At 46.5% G+C, this 22,390-nt stretch overlaps 1 protein-coding gene and 1 long non-coding RNA gene across 3 annotated transcripts in view; one reads left to right on the plus strand and one right to left on the minus strand.

Moving 5' to 3' along the window:
- INO80 (INO80 complex ATPase subunit) overlaps positions 1 to 20,564 on the plus strand; it is a 128,977-nt gene extending 108,413 nt beyond the window's left edge. The window contains exons 29-36 of one of the 2 annotated variants that reach the window (XM_057543716.1): positions 191 to 263; positions 10,863 to 11,021; positions 11,660 to 11,762; positions 12,569 to 12,657; positions 14,782 to 14,937; positions 15,242 to 15,401; positions 16,813 to 17,028; positions 19,488 to 20,564. In XM_057543716.1, coding sequence (XP_057399699.1) covers positions 191 to 263; positions 10,863 to 11,021; positions 11,660 to 11,762; positions 12,569 to 12,657; positions 14,782 to 14,937; positions 15,242 to 15,401; positions 16,813 to 17,028; positions 19,488 to 19,705 — 1,174 coding nt within the window. In that variant the 3' untranslated portion in view covers positions 19,706 to 20,564. The remainder of the gene's footprint in view (positions 1 to 190; positions 264 to 10,862; positions 11,022 to 11,659; positions 11,763 to 12,568; positions 12,658 to 14,781; positions 14,938 to 15,241; positions 15,402 to 16,812; positions 17,029 to 19,487) is intronic. The other variant, XM_057543717.1, reaches the window with a different exon arrangement.
- LOC130707648 (uncharacterized) lies at positions 1,301 to 12,994 on the minus strand. Its single transcript, XR_009007646.1, has 3 exons — positions 12,715 to 12,994; positions 12,178 to 12,303; positions 1,301 to 1,571 (listed from the first exon to the last, which is right to left on the minus strand). It is a non-coding gene; the product is annotated as an uncharacterized LOC130707648 (long non-coding RNA).
- Positions 20,565 to 22,390: the final 1,826 nt, after the last annotated feature.

The following is a 22,390-nucleotide window of genomic DNA, read 5'->3' on the forward strand; positions in this document are numbered from 1 at the left end:
CCATGGTTTGATTTTAGCAACAGAGCACCTTTGTACAGTGTGTCAGAGAAACCTGGATCACGTCTGGGTAACCACCAAAACTTCTTTCTAGGCCTAGACACTGTTCTTTGTCCAGAGATCCCTCTCTTTTGCCACATGCCATTTTTCTTTTTCATTTTTTCCTCTTAAAATATCCCTCCCTCTTCTGCAGGAATGACATTTTTGTGTTCCTGCTAAGTACACGAGCTGGAGGACTGGGTATCAATCTGACTGCGGCAGATACAGTAAGTAACAAGAGCACAAAAATACACTGGATATGCGGTTTTTCTACTATAAATATGTTGTTCAGTTTGCATTATCCTTTATTATGTGTCACAGACTTTTTATTTCTTTGTCTCTTGTTGTGTTAAAAGACAATAGTGGCACTTTGCCTGGAACTGGAGCATTTTAGCTTTCCTTTTGGGCTTTTCTCTCCATTCTCTTATTCTAAGTTTCTTACACATTCATTCAACACATATTTAGTAAATGCCTCCTATGTGTCTGATAGTGTTTTAAACACTTGGAATATGTCAGTGAATAAACAAACTGGAAAAAAAAATCAGTCAGCTCAACTAACCAGATGTGTTTGTTTTAGGAGCTATAACTGAACAAATCAAAAAGTTGTTTTATTACTCTTATGCATTATTCCATCATAGGAAAAACTCATATTTTTGTATCCCGAACTTATAAACATGGTTGGAGAGCAATGAAATTGGTGATTTAAAAAATAAAAAGACATCCCATCAAATTATCTATCCTTTTATGCCCAATCTCCTTGGAGGAATACTTCAGCATCTGAAAGGGAGAAGAAAAGAGCATTCCTTTTGTATCTCAGATTTATTCCCAGGTTACAAGTATATTTAAAAACAATATCAGTGGGCTTCCCTGGTGGCGCAGTGGTTAAGAATCCGCCTGCCAATGCAGGGGACACGGGTTCGAGCCCTGGTCCGGGAAGATCCCACATGCCGCGGAGCAACTAAGCCCGTGCGCCACAACTACTGAGCCTGCACTCTAGAGCCCGCGAGCCACAACTACTGAGCCCATGTGCCGCAACTACTGAGACTGCGTGCCTAGAGCCCGTGCTCTGCAACAAGAGAAGCCACCGCCATGAGAAGCCCACGCACCGCAACGAAGAGCAGCCCCCGCTCCCTGCAACTAGAGAAAGCCCACGTGCCGCAATGAAGACCCAACGCAGCCAAAAATAAACAAAAAATAAATAAATTTATAAAAAAAAAAAAACAATATCAGTAACCCTGAGACATAAAAATGCATAAATGGGAAATTGTTTTGTAGAAGGCATGATTCTGCAAATGTCGTTTAATGTGATCGTTGTGGTACCTCTCTGTGAAATACAGAGCATCAGAATCCCCACAAATACGAGGAGGATGCAAACTCTGGAGGGTCATGGAGAAATGAATGAAGTACAAAGGTGAAGAAGCTTGAATAAATCCACAGCAGTAGAGCTGGAACTAGATCCCATGTTTCCCAGGTTCCACTTCTAGGCTGTGTTCATTCTTTATCCTTGTTAGCTGCTACGCTGTAGAACTGCCTGCCTTCAAGAATGAAAAACAGATTCTGTAACATCACCAAGTAGAATATCAACCATAGGACTCAGCTGTACCTTCCTCGGCATCTAAACCACTTCAGCCAATTAACCGTGCTGGGACAGGGTTCCAGGGCCTAGGGACTGCTGGAGGCATAACTGGCTGGATTCTGTATCTTATGTGCACATCGTCAGCCTCAGTCATCTTAAGAGAAGGCAGTCATTGGTGGTAGTGTTGTTCTTGTGGGTTCTCTGATGAGGTAGCTCACTTGGTGTCATATCAGCAACCTTTCTCTTTGCCCCTTGGTTCTCTGCTCTAGTTTTCAAGCATACTGTCCCAGTTAGTCATACTCTTTTTTTTTTTTTTTTTTTTTTGATGAATTATTTTGGTTGTCAGTTTGTGTGTGGTAGAGGGCAGATTCCATAGTTTTTGGGTTTCTTCAAATTAGAGAAATGAGACCTGGGTTTGAATCCCAGCTCTGCTGTTCACTATGTGAAAGTGAAACAGTTGCTTGACTGCTCTAAACCATAGTTTCCTCCTCAATAAAATGAATATAATAATTCTTTCTTCTCTCATGGTTGTGAAATGCTACCTAGAAACGTGTGACCCCAGTGCCTGCACATTAATAGCCCTCAGGGATCCTGTGACCCTTGTAGCCCCAAATGAGAGAGCCAGGTCCAGGACTTCATTATTTATACTGGGCCCCAAATACCCCTCCTTTCCCCTAGGCCTTGTCTGCCTGGCTCTGTGCTCAGCTCTGCTGCTATGGGAAAGCTAGGGATGGGAGTCCAGGGAAGGTTCTGGATTCCCAGGGTGGGTGAAAACAAATTCACACATGATGTGGATTGAAGGGCCAGAGTTGGGGATTGGGAGCCTCAGAGGAGAAAGAGAGCCGATTGTGGAGGAACTACTCCAGAGCCTTGTACTGGTTCAGCCCTGCTGTGTCCTGGAGGCATCGCTGGAAGAGGGGTGGAAACTCTTAGGGGCTTCCCAGGGGGCAGTAGCTTCTTCTCCGGCACCTTTGTTCCCCTCCAGGGTTGGTTGATATGCCTCTCCTGTGTCTCTGTACAGCCCCCAGGAACTGGGCCTGAGTTTATCTCTGGGTCTCCTGCTTCCCCTCCTCTCCACCCCCAACCCCGGGAAGCCTTTGTCTCAACATCCCAACCACAGTTATCCTTAGAGAGGCCCAGGTACCTGTGTGAGAATGCCAGGCAGGTGGTGATCAAGCTAGGACGTGAACCCAGGAGTGAAGACTGGTAGTCCTGCCGCACCAGGGTGCTTCCTTCATACCAAGAGGTGACCAATGGGGGAAGTTGGGCATATTGGAGGACAAGTTATTTGGTTCCTGGAGGGGTCTTGAGACACTGTTTAGCATGTGGGTGGTCTCAGTCATTACATTTATCTAGTCTGGAAGGCCCCATGGCACCCCCCTCCACATCCCAAGCTTTGCTCCAGCTGAGTGAAGCCAGTGCATATTTTTTGTTTTGTTTTTTGGCTGTGTTGGGTCTTCGTTGATGCGTGCAGGCTTTCCCTAGTTGCGGCGAGCAGGTGCTACTCTTCATTGTGGTGCGTGGGCTTCTCATTGTGGTGGCTTCTCTTGTTGCAGAGCACGGGCTCTAGGTGTGCAGGCTTCAGTAGTTGTGGTGCGCGGGCTCAGTAATTGTGGCTCGCGGGTTCTATAGCTCAGGCTCAGTAGTTGTGGCACACGGGCTTAGTTGCTCCGTGGCATGTGGAATCTTTCTGGACCAAGGATCGAACCCGTGTCCCCTGCATTGGCAGGCAGATTCTTAACCACTGTGCCACCAGGGAAGTCCCACCAATGCATATTTGAAATAGAGGGAGGAGCACGTAGGAACTGACCCAGACACAGATTCAATTCAGCAAAGTGAAAGTTCTCTCCCAGGTTAAAGGGGACTCTCTGACAGCTGCCTAGGAGTTGGCAGCAGTGGGCCCAATTAGTCTTACTCTTAATATGAGTACAAGATTCATCACTTTCTGCTAGCTGATCTTTTGGACTCCAGTCTGAGTCCCTAGCCCCATACCTCCTCTGTTAGTTTTTATACCCTTCTTTATTAACCATGCTACTCCCTGGCTTAAAACTCTTCAGGGAGTCTGTGTCATCTGCAAGATAAAGTATAAGCTCTTTTACACATACAAGGCCCTTCATTTTGTGGCCTTTATCTCCCTTTCCAGCCTAATTGCCATACTATTACTCCTTCCAAAATTTATGTTCCAGAGGTGGGGAGAGGTTGGGGGCCTAGCGTGGAAGAATGGTGGAAAGAATGGGCTTTCAACAGTTGCCTGCAAGGCACTGGGAGAGTGAGAACCCGCCCACTGTGGTGCCAGGGCATGGGCCGCCTCTCCCCATGTCTAGGGGAGGTACTGCTCTCTCTCGGGGTCAATGGATTTCCCGGCAACGTGACCATTGTTTTGAGGGGGGGACTCGGGGATCTTCATTGCCACTCGCCGCCTCACCAGGCACCAGATTCCAACCCACCCCCCTTCCTCCATACGGTGAACTCCATCACCTCCCACCTAGATCTGGATTTGGGTCCACTTGGCATCTTGCCACCAGTTCCAGCCATCAGTGTGGGGGCAGTGGGTCAAAGATGGCGACACAGACTCTGAGATCCAGGACATGGGTAACCTGAGGAGAGGAAGGCTGGCGCACCCTCCCTACTTCCCACCATCTCCCTCTGTTCTCTCCCTCCTTTCCAGTCCCAAACCAGCTCACCGGAGTTGAAGCCAGCCCTCCAACTGCATGAGCGTGGGGCACGGGCTGGGGGTGGGGTGGGGGTAGGTTGGGGGGCTGACCTCACAATGAGTAGCAGGTTTGCTAAGGGTTGGGTCTGTTAGGCTCTAGGGATCCGGAGCGCCCTTTGGCTCTTGGCAGGTACAGGTGAAAGCTGTGTCTGGTGCTCTCTGAAGGGCCTGTGGCCTGTGACTTCCAGTGGTCCAGTGGATGGATGGATGGACGGACGGACGGTTGGATGGGATGAAAGAAGTGTTCCCATATTGGGGTACAGGGAAATCATTCTGGCTCTGACATGATTTCTATGCTAACTACAACAGCCTGTTTTGTGGCCTCAAGCAGACATTATACATGTGCTTTAATCGTTAAAGAAAAGCGTGCATTGTCCAGAAACAAAGACGTCCTTTTTCAAGGAAAAAAACAAAAAAATTTATGTTCCGGTAATAACGATTGACTTGTTTCCTGAACCCACCATACTGTATCATAATGTTACATTAACAGCTCCCTCATCATAGATCTTTGTCCTGGGCACTTTGTCTTCTTCCACCTGGTAAACTTCTGATTGTTTTACAAAACCCAGTTCAGGGTCAGGGGTTGCTGTTTTATATGGGCTGGTAAAGCCTCTCTGATAAAGTGACATTTGAACCAAGATCTGAAGAAAGTGAGAAAAACAAGCCAGTTATGTATCTGGCAGAAAAGAATAGTATTCCAGGGAAAGGAGATAAGTACAGAACAAAGCCCTGAGGTGAGAACATCCTTGGCACAATGAAGCAATGAAGCAAGCCCTTTGTAGGAGTAACAGAATGAATGAGGGCAGAGTGGTATAAAGTGAGTGTCAGAAGCAGATTGTGTGGGGCTTAATAGGCCATGGTTAGGATTTTGAGGTGGGAGGCTACTGGAAGAACTTGAACAGAGGAAGAACTTTAGCTTGAGTTTAAATGTGTCCTTCTAGCTTCAGGGGGGTGGGGTGGAGAAGACTATAGGGAGAGACGTAGAAGCAGGAAGTTCAGTTAGGAATTAGACACAAGGCCATGGTGACTTGGACAAGGATTGAAGCAGTGGAGGTGATGAGAAATAATTGGAATCTGCATGTATTTTGAAGGCACAGCCAATGGGGTTTACTACTAGATTGGATGTGGATCATGTGGATCAAGGAGAACTCCAAGGTGTTCAACCTGAGCAACTGGAATGATGGAGATACCAGCTACTGGTTAAGGGGGAGGTGTGGGGAAGAATGGGTTTGAGAGGGGAAATCAAGAGTTTGGTTTAGGGTTTGTTAAGTTCAAGACTCTTAGCCAGACATTAAGTGGCATTGTCACCCAGGTGGTAGAGTGTGGAATTTAGGAGAAAGTTTGAGGCTCAAGATGTATTTTGGAATCATCATGTCATAGATAACATTTAAGGCCATGAAGCTGGATGAGGTCACCTGGGGAGGCCTAGCATTGGTTCATTTGATTAAAATATCTTTCCCTTCTTCTCAGCCTGCCTATGTCAGGTTTGGCCTATGGTTTCTTAAGGAATAGTTCGCCTAGTCATTCATTTGAATGGCCAAAAAATAAGCAGGTTTGAGGGGGGCAGATCTGCATCATGCTTCTGGTTTTCACAGTTTGCCTTATGCAGGTAAGCTGCTCCTGCCAGTCAGAAAGAACCAAAGTAGGCCCCTAACCCCATAGCTAGAGGAGTAGAAGTAGGAATTCTTTTTATATCCTGGGGCATAGAGAGAGACTGAATATTCTGAGTCCCCAATTCCAAAATAATTTACATTTAAGTTTGAGGGGAGGGCTGAGGGACTTATAAATTAGAACCTCCTGGAATACTCAGAAAAAATGAGACCACAGGATTGAAATGAGTGGGCTTCCCTGGTGGCACAGTGGTTAAGAATCCGCCTGCCAATGCAGGGGACATGGGTTTGAGCCCTGGTCCGGGAAGATCCCACATGCCGCAGAGCAACTAAGTCCGTGCGCCACAACTACTGAGCCTGCGCTCTAGAGCCCGCGTGCCACAACTACTGAAGCCCGCACACCACAATTACTGAAGCCCGCACACTGCAACAAGAGAAGATGCCGCGATGAGAAGCCTGCGCACCACAACGAAGAGTAGCCCCCGCTCGCCGCAACTAGAGAAAGCCTGCGCACGGCAACAAAGACCCAATGTAGCCAAAAATAAGTAAATAAAATAAAAGATTTAAATGAGTTGCTAGGTAAAGCTTTGTGTGGAGTTAAGTTATACTCGCTGTGTGTGGATTATTAGAGAAACAATAAGCTTAATTGCTTGCCTGGTATTTTTCCTTTGTCCTGAGATTTGTTCAGCTTTGGAAGATCCCCAGAACCATTTATGGACAGGGAAGAGGTTAGTGTGCCTAAAATGTCAGGAAAAACTTAATGTTTTATGATTGAGAGTGCATTTATAAATGTGTATTTGTAAACATTGGGATTCTGTCTGGCTCACTCTGTTAGTAAAAACATGATTTTAGCATGAAATTAATGGCAACTGCCCCTCACTGCCTGTGTTGTTCTTTGTGTATTCTTCTTGGAGTAGGGATCTCTTTGCATTTGACATTGTTTAGTGAGGGATTGTTATAAACTGCATTGTTGGTTTTGTTTGTGTCAGATCTGTTTTAAATGTTTATATGTAGAGAGAGATTGAAGAGCTTTTGTCCCGTAGTAACAGTGTGAGAGGTCTTATGTCCCGTGAGACAACATGGGGCAGCTTTCAGCCCTCCCAAGTGACTGAACTTCCACCCGATCTCTTGGGGGAAAAAAGAGTGAGTTCCACCCTCCAAGTGTTGGTCAGCTTTTTCCAGTTGTTCCTCTGAATTTTCCTGTTTTCCATTTCACTCCCTCATCCCCTGAAACTCCCTCTCATTGACCTGTGTAGCCAGGCGCCTCCACCCCATCTCAGCTCTCACCTTCTTCCCTTGCTTCCCCTCCCAGTGCCCGCCCAGCTTGGTGTTACAACTTCATAAAGGTGCTGACAAGTAATATATTTCCCCTTAGTCATTGTTGGGCCACACATTGTGGATTGACTAGCTTTAATCTTTCCTAGTTAAGTCAGCTGTTGTAGTTCTTTAATTGTTATTTTCTCTAGAATGTCTCACTGAGCTCCATAAACAAAGATGTCATCTCTGTCCTATTCTAATGGACATGGTCTCCCCTGACTCCCTCTCCCTGAGTTCATATCATCTAACTTGGTTTTTAGTTCTCTCAGTTCTTGTCTTAACCCACTAGCTTACACATATTTCATATTCTTTTTCCCTGGGTCTTTTTCTAAGTAGAATCTTTTTTTTTTTAAACATCAAGAGCTTATTGGATAGGGCTAAGTAGAATCTTACTTTATTCTCTCTTTCTCCCCAGTTCCTCACCTCTTTTAATCCATTTGAATGATACATAGCCACTAAATTGGGGGAAGGGGGGACTTTAAAGTTAAATTGCAAGCCTGTCTCTTAGGCTTTAATCTTATTGTTTATGATCTCAAAAGAACCCAAGTTGAATCAGGTTTGGTTGCCACTGAGACTTCCAGGAAAAAAATGTAAATATGGGCTTCCCTGGTGGCGCAGTGGTTGAGAATCTGCCTGCCAGTGCAGGGGACACGGGTTCGAGCCCTGGTCTGGGAAGATCCCACATGCCATGGAGCAACTAGGCCCGTGAGCCACAACTACTGAGCCTGCGCGTCTGGAACCTGTGCTCCGCAACAAGAGAGGCCGCGATAGTTAAAGGCCCGCGCACCGCGCTGAAGAGTGGCCCCCACACTGCGATGAAGAGTGGCCCCCACTTGCCGCAACTAGAGAAAGCCCTCGCACAGAAACGAAGACCCAACACAGCCAAAAATAAATAAATAAATAAATAAAAATTTTTTAAAAATGTAAATATGGAGGAAACACCTATGAAATGATTCATAATACAGGATTCCCCATTATGAATTCATGCTGAACCATTGCCTTACTTAGGCTTGGACTACTAAGGTACTATCTTTGGGGTGTGACATCAACTCTCATTTTCCACATATGTAGGTCATGTTAGGTATGTTGGGCAAATAATGACCCTCCCCCCGAGTCCAATTGGAGGTCTCCTTTTCTTTTTTTTTTTTAAAGATTAATTTTATTTTTGGCTACATTGGGTCTTCGTTGCTGCGCAAAGGCTTTCTCTAGTTGTGGCAAGTGGGGGCTTCTCTTGTTGCGGAGCACAGGCTCTAGGTGCATGGGCTTCAGTAGTTGTGGCATGTGGGCTCCGTAGTTGCGGCTTGCGGGCTTTGGAGCGCAGGCTCGGTAGTTGTGGCATAAGGGCTTAGTTGCTCCACGGCATGTGGGATCTTCCCGGAATCCACTGCACCACCAGGGAAGTCCGGAGGTCTCATTTTCATTAACTCTGTCTTCTCTTCCTTTGTTCTCCCTGAAAGTTTAAACTGAATTTTCTAAAGTTTTGCATATCCTGTTGAAGTTCCAGAATGTCCTGTGGCTATACTCCTCTACAAATGACAAACACTGTGTACTTCCAAATCCTAGATCTGTGGACACTGTGGATTAACAATAAGCTTTCATAATGATTTTCTTTCTTTGGCAGGCAGTTTGTAATTTTTTCCTCAAGGATTCTAACCTGCACTATAAAAACTGAGGGATTATACGTCATATGAAAGCAAGACAAAAGGAGCACCATAAGAAAGAGCCAGTGGGGGTCCTTATTAGTAGAGGCAAGAGCATTGAAAATGCTGATGCCTTTTATCCATCTTCACCTCAAGTGAATTCTGCAGAAAATGGCAGAAGAATTGCTTCCTTTTTTTAAATGAGAAAATAAATTACTTAGGAATGGTGTTAAGCAAGGGAAAAAGCATCTAGAGGAACAGTGTCAAGAGAAATGAATCACTCTTCAGCCTACATTTTAAGGCTCTGTCTAGTTTTGATCACACCTTAGAGATTCTAGTATCAATTGACTAATTGTAGAATTCTACTTTGTACTGGTGGATGGTGTCTGTCCTCAAATAAGACTAGACAGGAAGATTTTTTAAATATGTAATACGCACGAAATAATTGGACACTTTTAGAAGGTAGCAGTTAAGTGGGAACTTGGACCAGGATAGGTGATGCAACATTTTGCTAATAGTGCACGTTGCGGAAGGAGACTATTAGGATTGTGAACTCAGGCCAGTCTCTTCCTAATTTATAAGATGAAGGAAATATATAAGGTTTTTTTGAAAATTTAGTGAGATATGTATGCACATCTGTTTTAAGTGCTCAAAAGGTTTCAGCCGGTGTTACTTCTAATAGGAATTCATGAGGAATAGGAAAAGGAGACATTGTTACAGGCAAGAGAAATCAGGGAGGTCTTCCTGAAAGTGGTGAAGCTTAAACTGAACTTTAACCAACAGAGAAGAGCTGAAGGATTGATTGTTAGTCAGAAAATCAGCTTAAGCAAGAAGTAGTACAAACAAACGTAATATAAGTGAGGGATACCGAAGAGACCTATCTGACAAAAGGGAAGGGGTGCTTTTATATTAGGAAAAAATAAAAATGAAGTTGTCTTAGTATGGCAGGACCTGATTATTGAGGGGAGTTTGGACTCGGTGTGTTACAGCATAATCGACAGAGATGGAGTGGTCTCTAGTGGTACCCAAAGTAGACTGAAGAAGAAAGAGATCTCAGAAGCCTGCTGGTCTAGAAACATTAGTGAGCCAGCTATAGGTGGTGAGGGCCTGGTCAAGGAGGACAGTGGACTGTAGAAAGGATAGGTTTGTTTCTGAAGAAGCACTGGCTGGATTTGGTGACTTGGTTGAATGTAGAGGAGGACGCATGAGAGATGAGGGTCATTTTGAACTGGCTTTCTTTTAGGAGGTCTACTGTATTGATAGTAGCCTCAGGGCTGAGGACCCAGGAGTCTGTTGGTTTTAGGATCACTGGTGGTGCAGGGGAAGGGGGAGTACATTTTGTTGTTGTTGGTGTTTGCTGTTTAGCAAACTAGGAGTAACTTCCAGAGAACCCTTTAAACATTTCTTGCCTGGAATTCAAGAGACAGGAAATGACTCTGTTAATGGGAACCTGAGAGTGCCAGGAAAGCCATGTCTGTCTCTTACAAGGTAGGCCTAGGATTAAAGAGAAGGCTTTCACATCCCTCACATCCCAGGCCCACTGCTTATTTAGGTGGTGTGATCTTGGATAAAATCTCTTATTCCTGTGTCTCAGTTTCCTCGTCTATAAAAAGGGGTTTTTAAATAGTACCTAAATCATAGTGGTAGTGGGATTTAAGTGAGTTAATACACATAAAGCACCTAGTACAATGACTGGCAAATAGTAAGCCCTGAGTGTTAACTATTAATATTGTTGCCACTCCCTCTTTTTAAATGAAAACCCTGAAAAATGCTCAGAGTATGTCTCTTTTGCCCAGGGCAGATGAGGGAATGGCTTGGTTTTATGAGTAGATACCTGTTCATCTTTATATCGTAGAAAAAAATCTGGCATCAGACTACTGAAATAGATGAGTGGCTGGGTTGCTGTCAGAATTCCTGGTGTTGCCCTGAGAGTGCCTCATCTTTGCTGTATTCTTGCCCTGCCTATGCAGGTGATTTTTTATGATAGCGATTGGAACCCCACTGTGGACCAGCAGGCCATGGACAGGGCCCACCGCTTGGGGCAGACAAAGCAGGTTACCGTGTACCGACTCATCTGTAAGGGCACCATTGAAGAACGCATTCTGCAGCGAGCCAAGGAGAAGAGTGAGGTAAGCAGAAGGCAAAGGAAGTATTGTGCTGGTAGAGAAAATAGTCCAGTCACATTGCCTGGACTGAGACTAAGACTCTCTTGGCTTTCGTTGGTCATGAAAGCACTAAAATTTCTTGTGAATAGAAAATAAAATGAGGTCCTGTACAAAAGCAGTCTACTGCGCTGGCCATTCCTTACTCCTTTTCTACCAGAATGGTGTCTACAACCTACATTCAGCTGTTGTTCATGTGAAGAGGACCCTAAGTCGTGGCCCTCCTGTTTGACGTGGTTTCACATTCAGGGGAAGAAGGAATGGCGTTTGCTCTCACCCTAGTACTCTCGGTGTGATCGTCCTCTGAGTTGTGTGACAAATTTGCTGGTTTCTAAAGAAATGATCATTTTGGGTTCTTTTCCTTCTTGATTCAGTATTATTGGACCTTATAGCTATCAATTAACAGTTGCAAGCAAAGAAGTTCTCATTGTCCTTTCTGTTGGACAAATGACCTGGATGAGCCAGCCACACGAATGAAAAAGAAGGAGGAAATCCAGGGGCCTCACCAGAAGAACAGATTAAGAAAGATGTTTCTTTCTTTCTGAATATTTGCCATAAGGGAATGGATGCCTTATGGTGGTGTTTTTTGATCTGCTTTGATATAGATTCAGCGGATGGTGATTTCTGGTGGAAACTTCAAACCAGATACCTTGAAACCCAAAGAGGTGGTTAGCCTTCTTCTAGACGATGAAGAATTGGAGAAGAAATGTATGTACTCTAGACCTCTTATTAACGCTCTCTCCTCCTTACAGAGATGTTTCTTTAGCCCCACACTTCTGGAAATGGAAGGCGCCCTTGACTGTTCCAAGGGGAGGCAAAGCCAAAGACTGTCTGGGGAGAAACATTTTTTTTGGTTAATATTTTATATTAAAACCCAAAGAAGGATGTATTATGGAGTAGAAGGAAAAATTCGTGTGTATTGTTAGAGTAATATGACTTCAAATAAATGTGTACCAGGAAGGCTATATCCCTTGACTCTTCAGCAGTAATGAATTTACTCTGTTCTATCCGGAGAAATGTTTTTATGGAAAAGTTGGAAAAGCACACTGCTGTATGTAACATACAAACGCTTCTCCCAGTACTTCTGGCTTTTGAGAACAATGGGTTTCAGTTTCAGACTTACCTTGTAAACCTCTGAGGACTTCGACAGCATCACATCAGAAAATGTGATGAAACGCCTTTCTTATGGGGCTCACACCACCTTCTAAAAACCTTTCAGGACTCTGTGCAATGCAGAGATATTAAAAGGCTGAAAAGAAAAGGAAAAAGAATAAAAGGCAAGGAAAGGCCCATGACAGTGTCACTGAATCGTGGTTTGAACCCCAAAACTGTTAAGAATCCAAGGAACTCTGTTCATTCTCCAGGTTAGAAGACCACCAGATATCTGCCTTAGATGGATAGAAGTCATACCTTCAATCATAAATATAAAAGAATATGGCCACCTTAATTTCAGAGAATGAGGATTAGGATTGCCACAGGTACTTCATCAGATCTTTTTAAAATTTTCTTGACAGTGAGACTCCGACAAGAAGAGAAACGGCAGCAGGAGGAAACCAACCGAGTTAAAGAGCGCAAGCGCAAGCGGGAAAAATACGCAGAGAAGGTATGTCAAGTTTGGGGTGGTGGACAGAGACTGATGGGGGTGCGGAGTGGTCCTTACAGAAGAGGCTTCAGGGTACAGGCTTGTCGTCTTGGTTACTGGTTGGTGTCCAGCTCCATCTACGTGTGCTATACGGCAGTTCTGTCCTGATAGAGAATCAAGCAGGAGAAATGCAGCCTTGGTAGAACTGTACTCCCCACACAGACATAATTACATGTGTCTGTGGTTACATGTAATTATGAAAACCATTTGTTGGGACTGTTAAAAAGCATAAGTCTAATAAATGTAAGATGGATGTTACATTATTAGATTCCATAGAATCTTAGAAAGGACCTAAGAGGTCATTAGATCCATTCCTTCTGCCATAGTTCTGCTAGTGCACCATTCAGTGTCATCTACTACTGGAAAAATAAATCGTTGGCCAGTCTGTTCATCTTTTTCTCCAATTCATGCCAAGGATTTGAGCTGTTTTTGTCTCCCTTCTGACATTTCCTACTTGAGCCCACCAGGCTAGCTGCAAAGTGGGATGTAGTTCCCCTACATTTCTCCCTGTCTTGCTGTTTCTACCAAAGTATATCAATAATCCTTACCCCTGATCTTTACTGATATGTAAATCAGAAATGAGGTCTTCAGGACTTACTCTTGTTTCAGGAGTCAGCCCATTAGTTCTGACTAGGTTCCCAGACTTAACCATGCCTAAAGACTGTTGGTTTGAACAAATAAATAATTAGTTAATTAATTTAAAAATAAATAAATAAAGGCTGTTGGTTTGAAACCATTTTATTACCTTCCAGAAAGTGACTCCTAATTTCTTCTGGTGGGTTTGGCTTACCTTTGTGTTGTGCTGAACTTCAGACATTGCCATAGCTCTGGGCCCTCAAGTCAGACATTTGTCCATGTGTCATTTCCCTGGACTGTTTGGTTTGTCTGAAGCATGTTGTCTAGTCACATGTTAAAGCCGGTTGTGTTTTAAGTGGAGGTCCACTTCTTCCCCTTATGCAAGCTTGTATAGGGCCTCGTGTCCCTTTGTCTGTATGGCCCTGATGGTGAGCAGCCTAGGAGCCTATCTATATTATATGTTCATCTTCTGATACACACACCAGTTCAATCCACACCCTCAATTGTACCTCCTGCTAAGCAGAACTATTTCTAGCCTGAAGGATGCCCTTGGTACTCACTATATTTACAGAGTTGAAAAAAATCTCAGGAATGAAGGCTCACGTTCTTCCTAGTCTGGGCTGCTATTTCTACCGATGTTCTCAGGTTCTCTTTTATGACTCCACTTTCAAATCTCTAACCCACTGCTTACTACTATTCAGAAACAATATCAAAGAAGAAAGGGTGGTTTTCTTCAACAGGACATTGTAGGGTTTACTGAGTTTGCATCAGGTGCCATCCCTACTCTGAATAAGAAGTTTCAGATAAATACCCAGTGATAATATAAACTACACAAAGACATACCCTATTAACCCTGATATAGGTCTAGATACAAATGCCGTTAGGTGCGGTGGATGGGTGTGATCCCCAGAATTTTCTAAGCACTTTCTGTGCTTCCACATCTCTCATCTGTGACAAAGCCCTACTGAACTTGGCTCTAGAACTGTTTAGTGTAGCTTAGTCACTCAATCCTTAAGCGTAAATTGAGGAAATAATGAAAAGCCACCTCAGTATTCCTTGTGTGTAATAAGAACCTTCATTCCCCTTATACATATTTAAAAAGAAGGCAGAGTGAAAACAGATGTGCGGAAAATATACTAAGAGCACGGGCCCTCCCTCTTGTGGGGCTGCATCAATTCCGCCCCTGAGAAGTGCTGCAGCTTGGCCGTGCTGGAAGCTGACCGTGCACCCCGCCCTGTGAGGATTAGGTTTGGCACAGCTCCAGTTCAGTGTGACTGGCCTTTCAACTCTGTATTATTGTGCCAGAATATGCATAAACTCTTACTAAGCCATCCCTTTCCTCCTTCCTTAGGATTTTTTCTTCCTTTAATAATATGCTAATTGAATAAAATGAAACTGAGAAGTTTACAAAGAGTCAAATTTCTGTCATCACTTTCTTCTCCAGCCCCACTTTTCTCTTGGTGCCTATCCTCATCCTTTTTCCATATTTCTTGATTTGTGTGTTCCCAGAAGAAAAAGGAAGATGAATTGGATGGGAAAAGGAGAAAGGAGGGTGTGAACCTAGTGATCCCATTTGTTCCTTCGGCTGATAACTCCAACCTCTCTGCAGACGGGGATGACTCCTTCATTAGTGTGGACTCAGCCATGCCCAGCCCTTTCAGTGAGGTGAGGCTCCTTTTAGATGCCTTCATCACAGCAGTGGGGACTGTGTCCTGACCTGGTAGCCTTTGCTTTTCCAGGAGTTCTCCTGCCTTGTAGAAGGGGTTACATATGGAATCCATGGGAAGAAAAGCAAGTGAGGACAGGCTGCCTTCTTTGGAGCCAAAGCAGGGGGTCTAACTCTCAGGAGTGAAGCCAGGCAGGAGAGGCAAATGGTGGTGAGACCTGAGAAGCACATCCTGATGTAGGCATGAGGGCCGTGGGCTGCGGGCGCTAGGAGGGGGGGTGATCATGGCCCTTTTGCCTCTAGATCTCCATCAGCAGTGAGCTGCACACCGGCTCTATTCCCCCCGACGAGAGCAGCAGTGACATGCTGGTCATTGTGGATGACCCAGCCTCCTCAGCCCCTCAGTCTCGAGCCACCAACTCTCCTGCTTCCATAACGGGCTCCGTGTCGGACACTGTGAATGGTAAGTGATGCTGCTGTCCCATACAGCTTGGGTGAGGTCCTGATTCCTTCTAGGATAATGCCGTTTTCTACTTTCTTTAAAGAAGAGTGGAGTAGAGCAAAAAGAATTTGTAGCCTCATTCTTTCATTAGCCGATTCAAGTGAAAGGGAGAATGAGAAGGTTTAGGGAATGCAAAATAAGAACTTCATAAAGATTACAAACGTCTTTGTTTTCTAGCCATTCCTGTCTTTCATATTTCACCCTTATTTTTGCCAGTTTTTAATTATAGTTAGCTTTTCCAGGCCTTTCCTCACTTTGTTCTGTGGGGCCCAGTGTTGCTGCTATTTCTTGAGGACCTCTAAGTTTAAAACTTGGGAGTAGGGACTTACCTGGTGGTGCAGTGGTTAAGAATCCGCCTGCCAATGCAGGGGACGCGGGTTCGAGCCCTGGTCCGGGAAGATCCCACATGCTGCGGAGCAACTAAGCCCGTGCGCCACAACGACTGAGCCTGCGCTCTAGAGCCTGCATGCCACAACTACTGAAGCCCCGTGCCTAGAGCCCGTGCTCTGCAACAAGAGAAGCCACAGCAATGAGAAGTCCGTGCACCGCAACAAAAGAGTAGCCCCCGCTCGACGCAACCAGAGAAAACCCGCATGCAGCAATGAAGATCCAACGCAGCCAAAAATAAATAAATAAATAGATTTATTAAAAAAAAAAAAAAAAGAAGCCGCCTGCCAATGCAGGGACACGGGTTCGAGCCCTGGTCCGGGAAGATCCCGTATGCCGCGGAGCAACTAAGCCCGTGCGCCACAACTACTGAGCCTGCGTTCTGGAGCCCGCGAGCCACAACTACTGAGCCGGTGTGCAGCAGCTACTGAAGCCTGCGTGGCCTAGAGCCTGTGCTCCGCAATGAGAGAAGCCACCGTACTGAGTAGCCCGCGCACCGCAACGAAGAGTAGTCCCCGCTCGCCGCAACTAGAGAAAGCCCGCGCGCAGCAACGAGGACCCAACACAGCCAAAAATAAAACATTAATTAATTAATTAATTTTTTTAAAAAACAAACAAAAAACAAAGAAAACTTGGGAGTAAAAGTTGATCCTCCGAGGCAGGAAAACATTGGAGTGTGCAGGTGAGTCACAGGTGCAGGTCTCTGGAGTTCATTTAGTAACGATCTAGTTGAAAGAAGAAATTCAGGAGTAATGGCACCACTCTTAGAGAATGAAAAGCAGCTTGAGGTGTCAGGCTGTTGTAGCTATTTACAGTTCTTACTAACGCTGTGTGACGCTGTGTCCCAGCCATTAAATTGAGGCGTAGACCTCCCTGGGAGTCCTGAAACAAACACCCTGAAAGCCATCTTCCCTGTCCAGGAGAAGATTCTGTTAACATGTGAAGAAATTAACTTTTTTCCCTCTTGGCCCATTTGTTCCCACAGGAATTTCCATTCAGGAAATGCCAGCCGCAGGACGTGGTCATTCAGCCCGAAGCCGAGGCCGCCCCAAAGGTTCAGGAAGCACAGCCAAAGGAGCAGGGAAGGGCCGGAGCCGAAAGTCCACCGCAGGCAGTGCTGCTGCAATGGCAGGAGCCAAAGCAGGGGCTGCCGCGGCCTCTGCAGCTGCCTATGCTGCATACGGGTACAACGTGTCTAAAGGTGCGGAGGCCCCAGGGGACTGCGGGCTCCATTCTGGTCGGGGACAGTCTGGAGGGTCTACTGAGCATTCCGCCAGGTAGAGCAAGTAGGACACCCCCAGGCCCAAAGCTCCTTCCCAAGCCCATGTTGGATTCTGCCTCAGCATTGAGTGGTCCTGACTCTCTCCTTGCCCTTGGGACTTAGCACAGTACTGCCTTCAAAGTGGAGGGAACTGTGAAAACAGAGAAAGCTGAATTTTAAACAGAATTTCTCCTGCTTTGAGAACTGATTTTTTTCCCCCGGACCCACATTTTAATAATTACATTTCAGTAGTCAAGGCTAGCATAGTTAACTTTTACCCAGCCTTGTGCTCCATCACCTTAGGGTTAAACACCTGCTGTAGGGAATTCCCTGGTGGTCCAGTGGTTAGGACTCTGTGCTCTCACTGCCGAGGGCCCAGGTTCAATCCCTAGTCAGGGAACTAAGATCCCGCAAGCCACGTGGCGCCAAAAAAAACCAAAACCAAAACAAAACAAAAAAACACCACCTGCTGTGTGCATAGGAGTATAACACATGAACCCCTTGCCTGAGTGTATAAAGAAAATGAGAAGGGGAAGTTGGGCATGGAATTTGTTTAACAGCAATACAAGGCAGTATGTGTGTACTGAATGAAGGGAGAGGGAAGGCCTTAATTCTGGTTGTAGATCAGAAGAAGGAGGAACCGTGGATTTGATGACAAAGTTGCCAGGCTAATTCAGAAGGAAAGAGAAGGATGGTGAAGGATTTAAACTGGCGACAGAGAGTTTACCGTGACCAAGGCACGTTGGGGGTCACCGAGCAGGTCAGTCAGGCTGTGCTGAAGAGGAGCTGCGGGAGTCAGGGTTGGAAAGACCTGCTGGGCGAGAGCTTACCCGGTGTGTGACCAGGGGCTCTGGGAAGTTTGAGAAGGGAAGTAGCTATTGTGACCATGAGCTGTGGAGGATAATGGTAGCGGTGGAATGTAGGACATCTGAGAGCGGTGAGAAGGGCACCCTCACCATGCACAGACCTCTCTCCCCATTGGAAACGCGGGCTTAGGATTTAGGGTTGCTGCAGCAAGTACGGGCATTGTTGGATAGAAAGTTCTCAGTAAGCGTTAGGCTACCTCCCCTTTCTCCTCCTGCAGGGATAGCGACCTTCATTTATCTGTTCATTCAACAAATATGAAGTATGATAGCCTACCCCAGTGTTTCTTAACCTCTTGCCGGCTCATCACACCCTTGGAAAACAACAGTCACGGCAGTGGTCAAGGCTGCCATGGCAGGATTTCACCCACGGATGGGGCAAAGCATGACACTCATCAGGCTTTCTCCTGGAGGCAACAGGGGGTAGAGTGTCACAAGAAAAATTGACAGTGCTTGGTGACTGGGAACGGAAAACAAGGGAAAGGACTGATCTGGACATCACCCACAGCTCCACTGTGGATGAGAGGAGACACGAGTCTGCCTGCTGAGCACGTAGAATTCATTCGTAGGAATGTTCAAAAGAGTTGTTGCCCAGGAAGCCATCACTGGAGATGGGAGATTTGAACCAGGTCCTTAAAGTGGCAGGGCTTGGAGAGCAGGGGTAGCTGCATCCAACACAAGGAGAACTGCATGAGTGTAGACACAGGATAGAGTGGGCAGCCTTGTGTCCTCTGGCCAGACTGGGGAGTAGAGGACATCTTCTGAAATTAAGAAGGAAGCAGCTGGGACTTCCTTGGTGGCGCAGTGGTTAAGAATCCGCCTGCCAATGCAGGGGACATGGGTTCGAGCCCTGGTCCGGGAAGATCCCACATGCCGCGGAGCAGCTAAGCCCGTGAGCCACAACTACCGAGCCTGCGCTCTAGAGCCTGTGAGCCACAACTACCTAGCCCACGTGCCACAACTACTGAAGCCCTTGCGGCTAGAGCCCGTGCTCCGCAACAAGAGAAGCCACCACAGTGAGAAGCCCGCGCACCGCGACAAAGAGTAGCCCCAGCTCTCGCCGCAACTAGAGAAAGCTGGCACACAGCAACGAAGACCCAACACAGCCAAAAAATTAAAAATAAATAAATAAATAATTTTTTAAAAAAATAAAGAGGGAAGCAACTAATCACAAGTGGTGTCCTAAAAAGGAAGAAGGAATGTGTAAGAAAATACATTAGTGCCTGTAAGTTACAGCTCATCCTGCAGCCTTGGCTTTCCCATGTTGTATAATGTGTGCTCTGCTCTTGAGTGCCAAGGTGACAGCTTACTCCCTCTTGATGCGGTAATGTGGAGAGAGCTGGGTAGGTATCATTTTTCTCTTACTGAAAAAACAGTTGACAGGAAGAGCAAGCAAATACGCTAAGAAGAGTGGCAGGGAGGGGATTCCCCACGACCTCATCTCCAGACCAGACTCCAGCAACTGAGGTTAGGCACTGAGGCACTCGGACAGCACTGGTGCTTATGCTCATCTTGCCTCTCTTTCCCTCCCCACAGGAATCTCCGCCAGCAGTCCTCTGCAGACGTCCCTTGTTCGGCCTGCTGGCCTTGCTGACTTTGGACCTTCAAGCGCCTCTTCTCCCTTGAGCTCCCCTTTGAGCAAAGGAAATAGTGTTCCTGGGACTCCCAAGAGCCTCCACTTGACCAGCAGCCTAGCCCCAGACTCCCTGGTCCGGAAACAGGGCAAAGGCACCAACCCCTCTGGAGGACGGTAACCACCTGGCCCTCCAGCTTCCTTCAACCAAACCGAGGGCTAGAGTCCTGGCCTGCAGATGGCCTTTGGATGGCTTGCCCAGTGCAGCATCTTTCATCCCGAGCCAGAGGGCAGCGATGACCAGCTGCAGCAAGGGAAAGACAGGCAGGTGGTTGGCGTGAGCACTTTGATCACCTGTGTCCCAAGAGGAATGCTCTGGGGTTGCCTGTAGGAAGAAGGCCCAAGGACGGGGATCAGGCCCACAGCATCTCAAAGGAATTTATAGGCAAGCCTTAAACCTCATACTGGGGAAGGGCCTGACAGAGACCCTGTTCAGATGCTCAGGCACACAGTCTCCATCCCCATTCCACTCTTCGGCTCTGGCCATGTCCCTTGCAAAGGCTCTACAAGTGCTGTGAAGAGCCTTCCACAGTGGAGACTTCTCTTAGGGCTGTGATTTCCTGCGGGGCTAGGAAGGGAGGAAATCATGTATGCGACGTCCTCAGTCGTGGGCAACTCCCCAAGTCTCCAAACCCCATTTGCCAGAGTGTCACGGTTGAGGAGGGCAGCGAATGCAAAAGAAGGTAGTGGTCTGTGAGGATGACAGAAGCTTAGAGGAAGCATGCCTGGAGGCAGTTGTTTTCCCAGCATTTCCTCCCCTGTCCTGCACAGTTCGCACCAGAGAACCTTCAGGTCCCACCAGCAACAGTAGCAGCAGCTCCCACTCCGGGACTCCCAGAAGCCAGTAAACAGACCAGGAGCCACCTCAATCAGCAGGACATCCTCACTGCCCCTCTTGCAGGCTCCCCTTGCCCTTCCTGAATGCACAGTCTCCCCACCCTTGCCCTTCAGCCCCCTGCTTGGCTGTATGCACTGTCTGTATTGCACTGAGAAAGGAAGGGATGGCGGAGTGAGCTGGAGAGGATGGAGAGAGGGCAGGCTCAGCACCCACCCTCCCAGCCCGACCCCACCAGCCTGAGCTTGCTTCCCTCCAGGAGAGGCAAAGGGGTGGTGTTGGCACTGGTGGTGTTTCTGCTTGCCCCCAGCCTGATGTCCCTGGTGGAGCAGGTGCTTCTGGGCGGGCCAGCCTCTAATTTGCACACCTGAAAATCGCGGAATTGAGTTTAGATAGATTGATTTTTAAAACTTTTTTTTTGGAGTAGGAGTGGTAGGGGAATCATTTAATTTAAATCATTAAGATTCCCCTGCCCAAACCCAGACTCCTGTGTACAGATGCTATTTAGAGGGAATCAGAAAAATGCCAAGCCTTTTTTCTCTTTGAATGTGCTGTCTATTTTTATAACTGAACTTGTACATATGTATAAAGAGAGACACATCTTTCTTTTACTAACTGGAGAAAAAAAATCTTAAATAAAATGGAGTGAGATAATTTTATGTAAATTGAGGTGTCTGTGGTCTTTGCAGCCGCCTCTCCTTGGGGGCATTGTAAGGCTCTTGGGGGAGTGTGGCAGGATGAAGGGGAAGCAGAGCCCCAACATTGTCATCGTTGGTGTGGTCAGGACACGTGGTCAGTGTGACGAGGAGTGCCCTGTGGGCGTTAATTGGGCATAGGAATTCGCCTCCAGCCGTCAGAGAGGAGGCTTAACCAAGTTCCTGGCGGGCCAGGGCCTCGGCCCTCAGGGTGTGGGCTCCTTATGACTCCAGACCTTGCCTCCAGGACTTAGGCGTAGGCAGCTTGACCTGGTCCACCATTAGGCAGTTACATAGTGGTAATCTTAACACTGACGGATTCTTTCCCCAAATACCACAAGTGAGAGATTATCCTGGCAGTGTGTAATATATAAAATCCCCAACTAATAGAAACTGTATTGTCCCAATTTCTAAAACTGTGATATGTGTACAAATGTGTGCATATAAACCCCAGAAACCTACCCCGTTTGCAGTTCCAGTACCCACTGTCAATCAGTTAAGCCAACAGAAATACTAAGGAACTGTGAAACGAACTCAGTGTTATCAAAGTTAGCTGTACTTGTAAGAATCATGAAGGAAAACAGTGAAATATGTTACTAGGGATTCCAAAGACATCCAGGCTTTGAAAACTTAGCTCTCTGATCAGTTGGAAAAAGAATGAGTTCCCAGCCTGCACTGGCAGTGTTTCTCTGATTGAGTTAAAACACTCATATATGCTCTTGTGTCACCTTTGAGCAGGGCTCGTGCTGTTCCGAATGTGCTGGCTGTGTGGCCTCCCAAGCCTTGGCTTACCCTGCACACCCTTGATCGGGGTGGGCTGGCTCCTTAGAAGCTGCTGCTCACCCCGTCACAAGGGTAAGCCTTGTCTTCATTTTGTTGATCTTAAGTAGCACTGTTATATATGCTGGGTCTTGTTTTTCTTGCTGGTAAACTTGACCAAGGCCTCACACAGAGCAAACCAGTGTCAGTTTCCCAATTAGCCATGCCCTATTGTCACCACTGTGGCTCCTGGTCAACAAGCCCACTAGGATGGATCCTCTCCACTTCTCATTACCCAGCTTGCCCCCCCCCCCCGGTGACAAGACTCTAGAACCTTGTCAAGGTCAGCAGTGGTCGCCTCTGTAGGGACCTGACAACTCAGATCCTCGTGTAGCTTCACCCAGATGCGGATAGGCTAGTATCCTCTCCTGAAAAGCATGTAAGTCTTGGATCAGAGCTCTCCAGTCTTCTGTGTCCCCAGACATGGTACCATACCCCCCTTTTACCCATTTTCAAT

Source organism: Balaenoptera acutorostrata, chromosome 3 (assembly GCF_949987535.1).
Source record: "Balaenoptera acutorostrata chromosome 3, mBalAcu1.1, whole genome shotgun sequence".
Lineage (NCBI taxonomy): Eukaryota > Metazoa > Chordata > Mammalia > Artiodactyla > Balaenopteridae > Balaenoptera > Balaenoptera acutorostrata.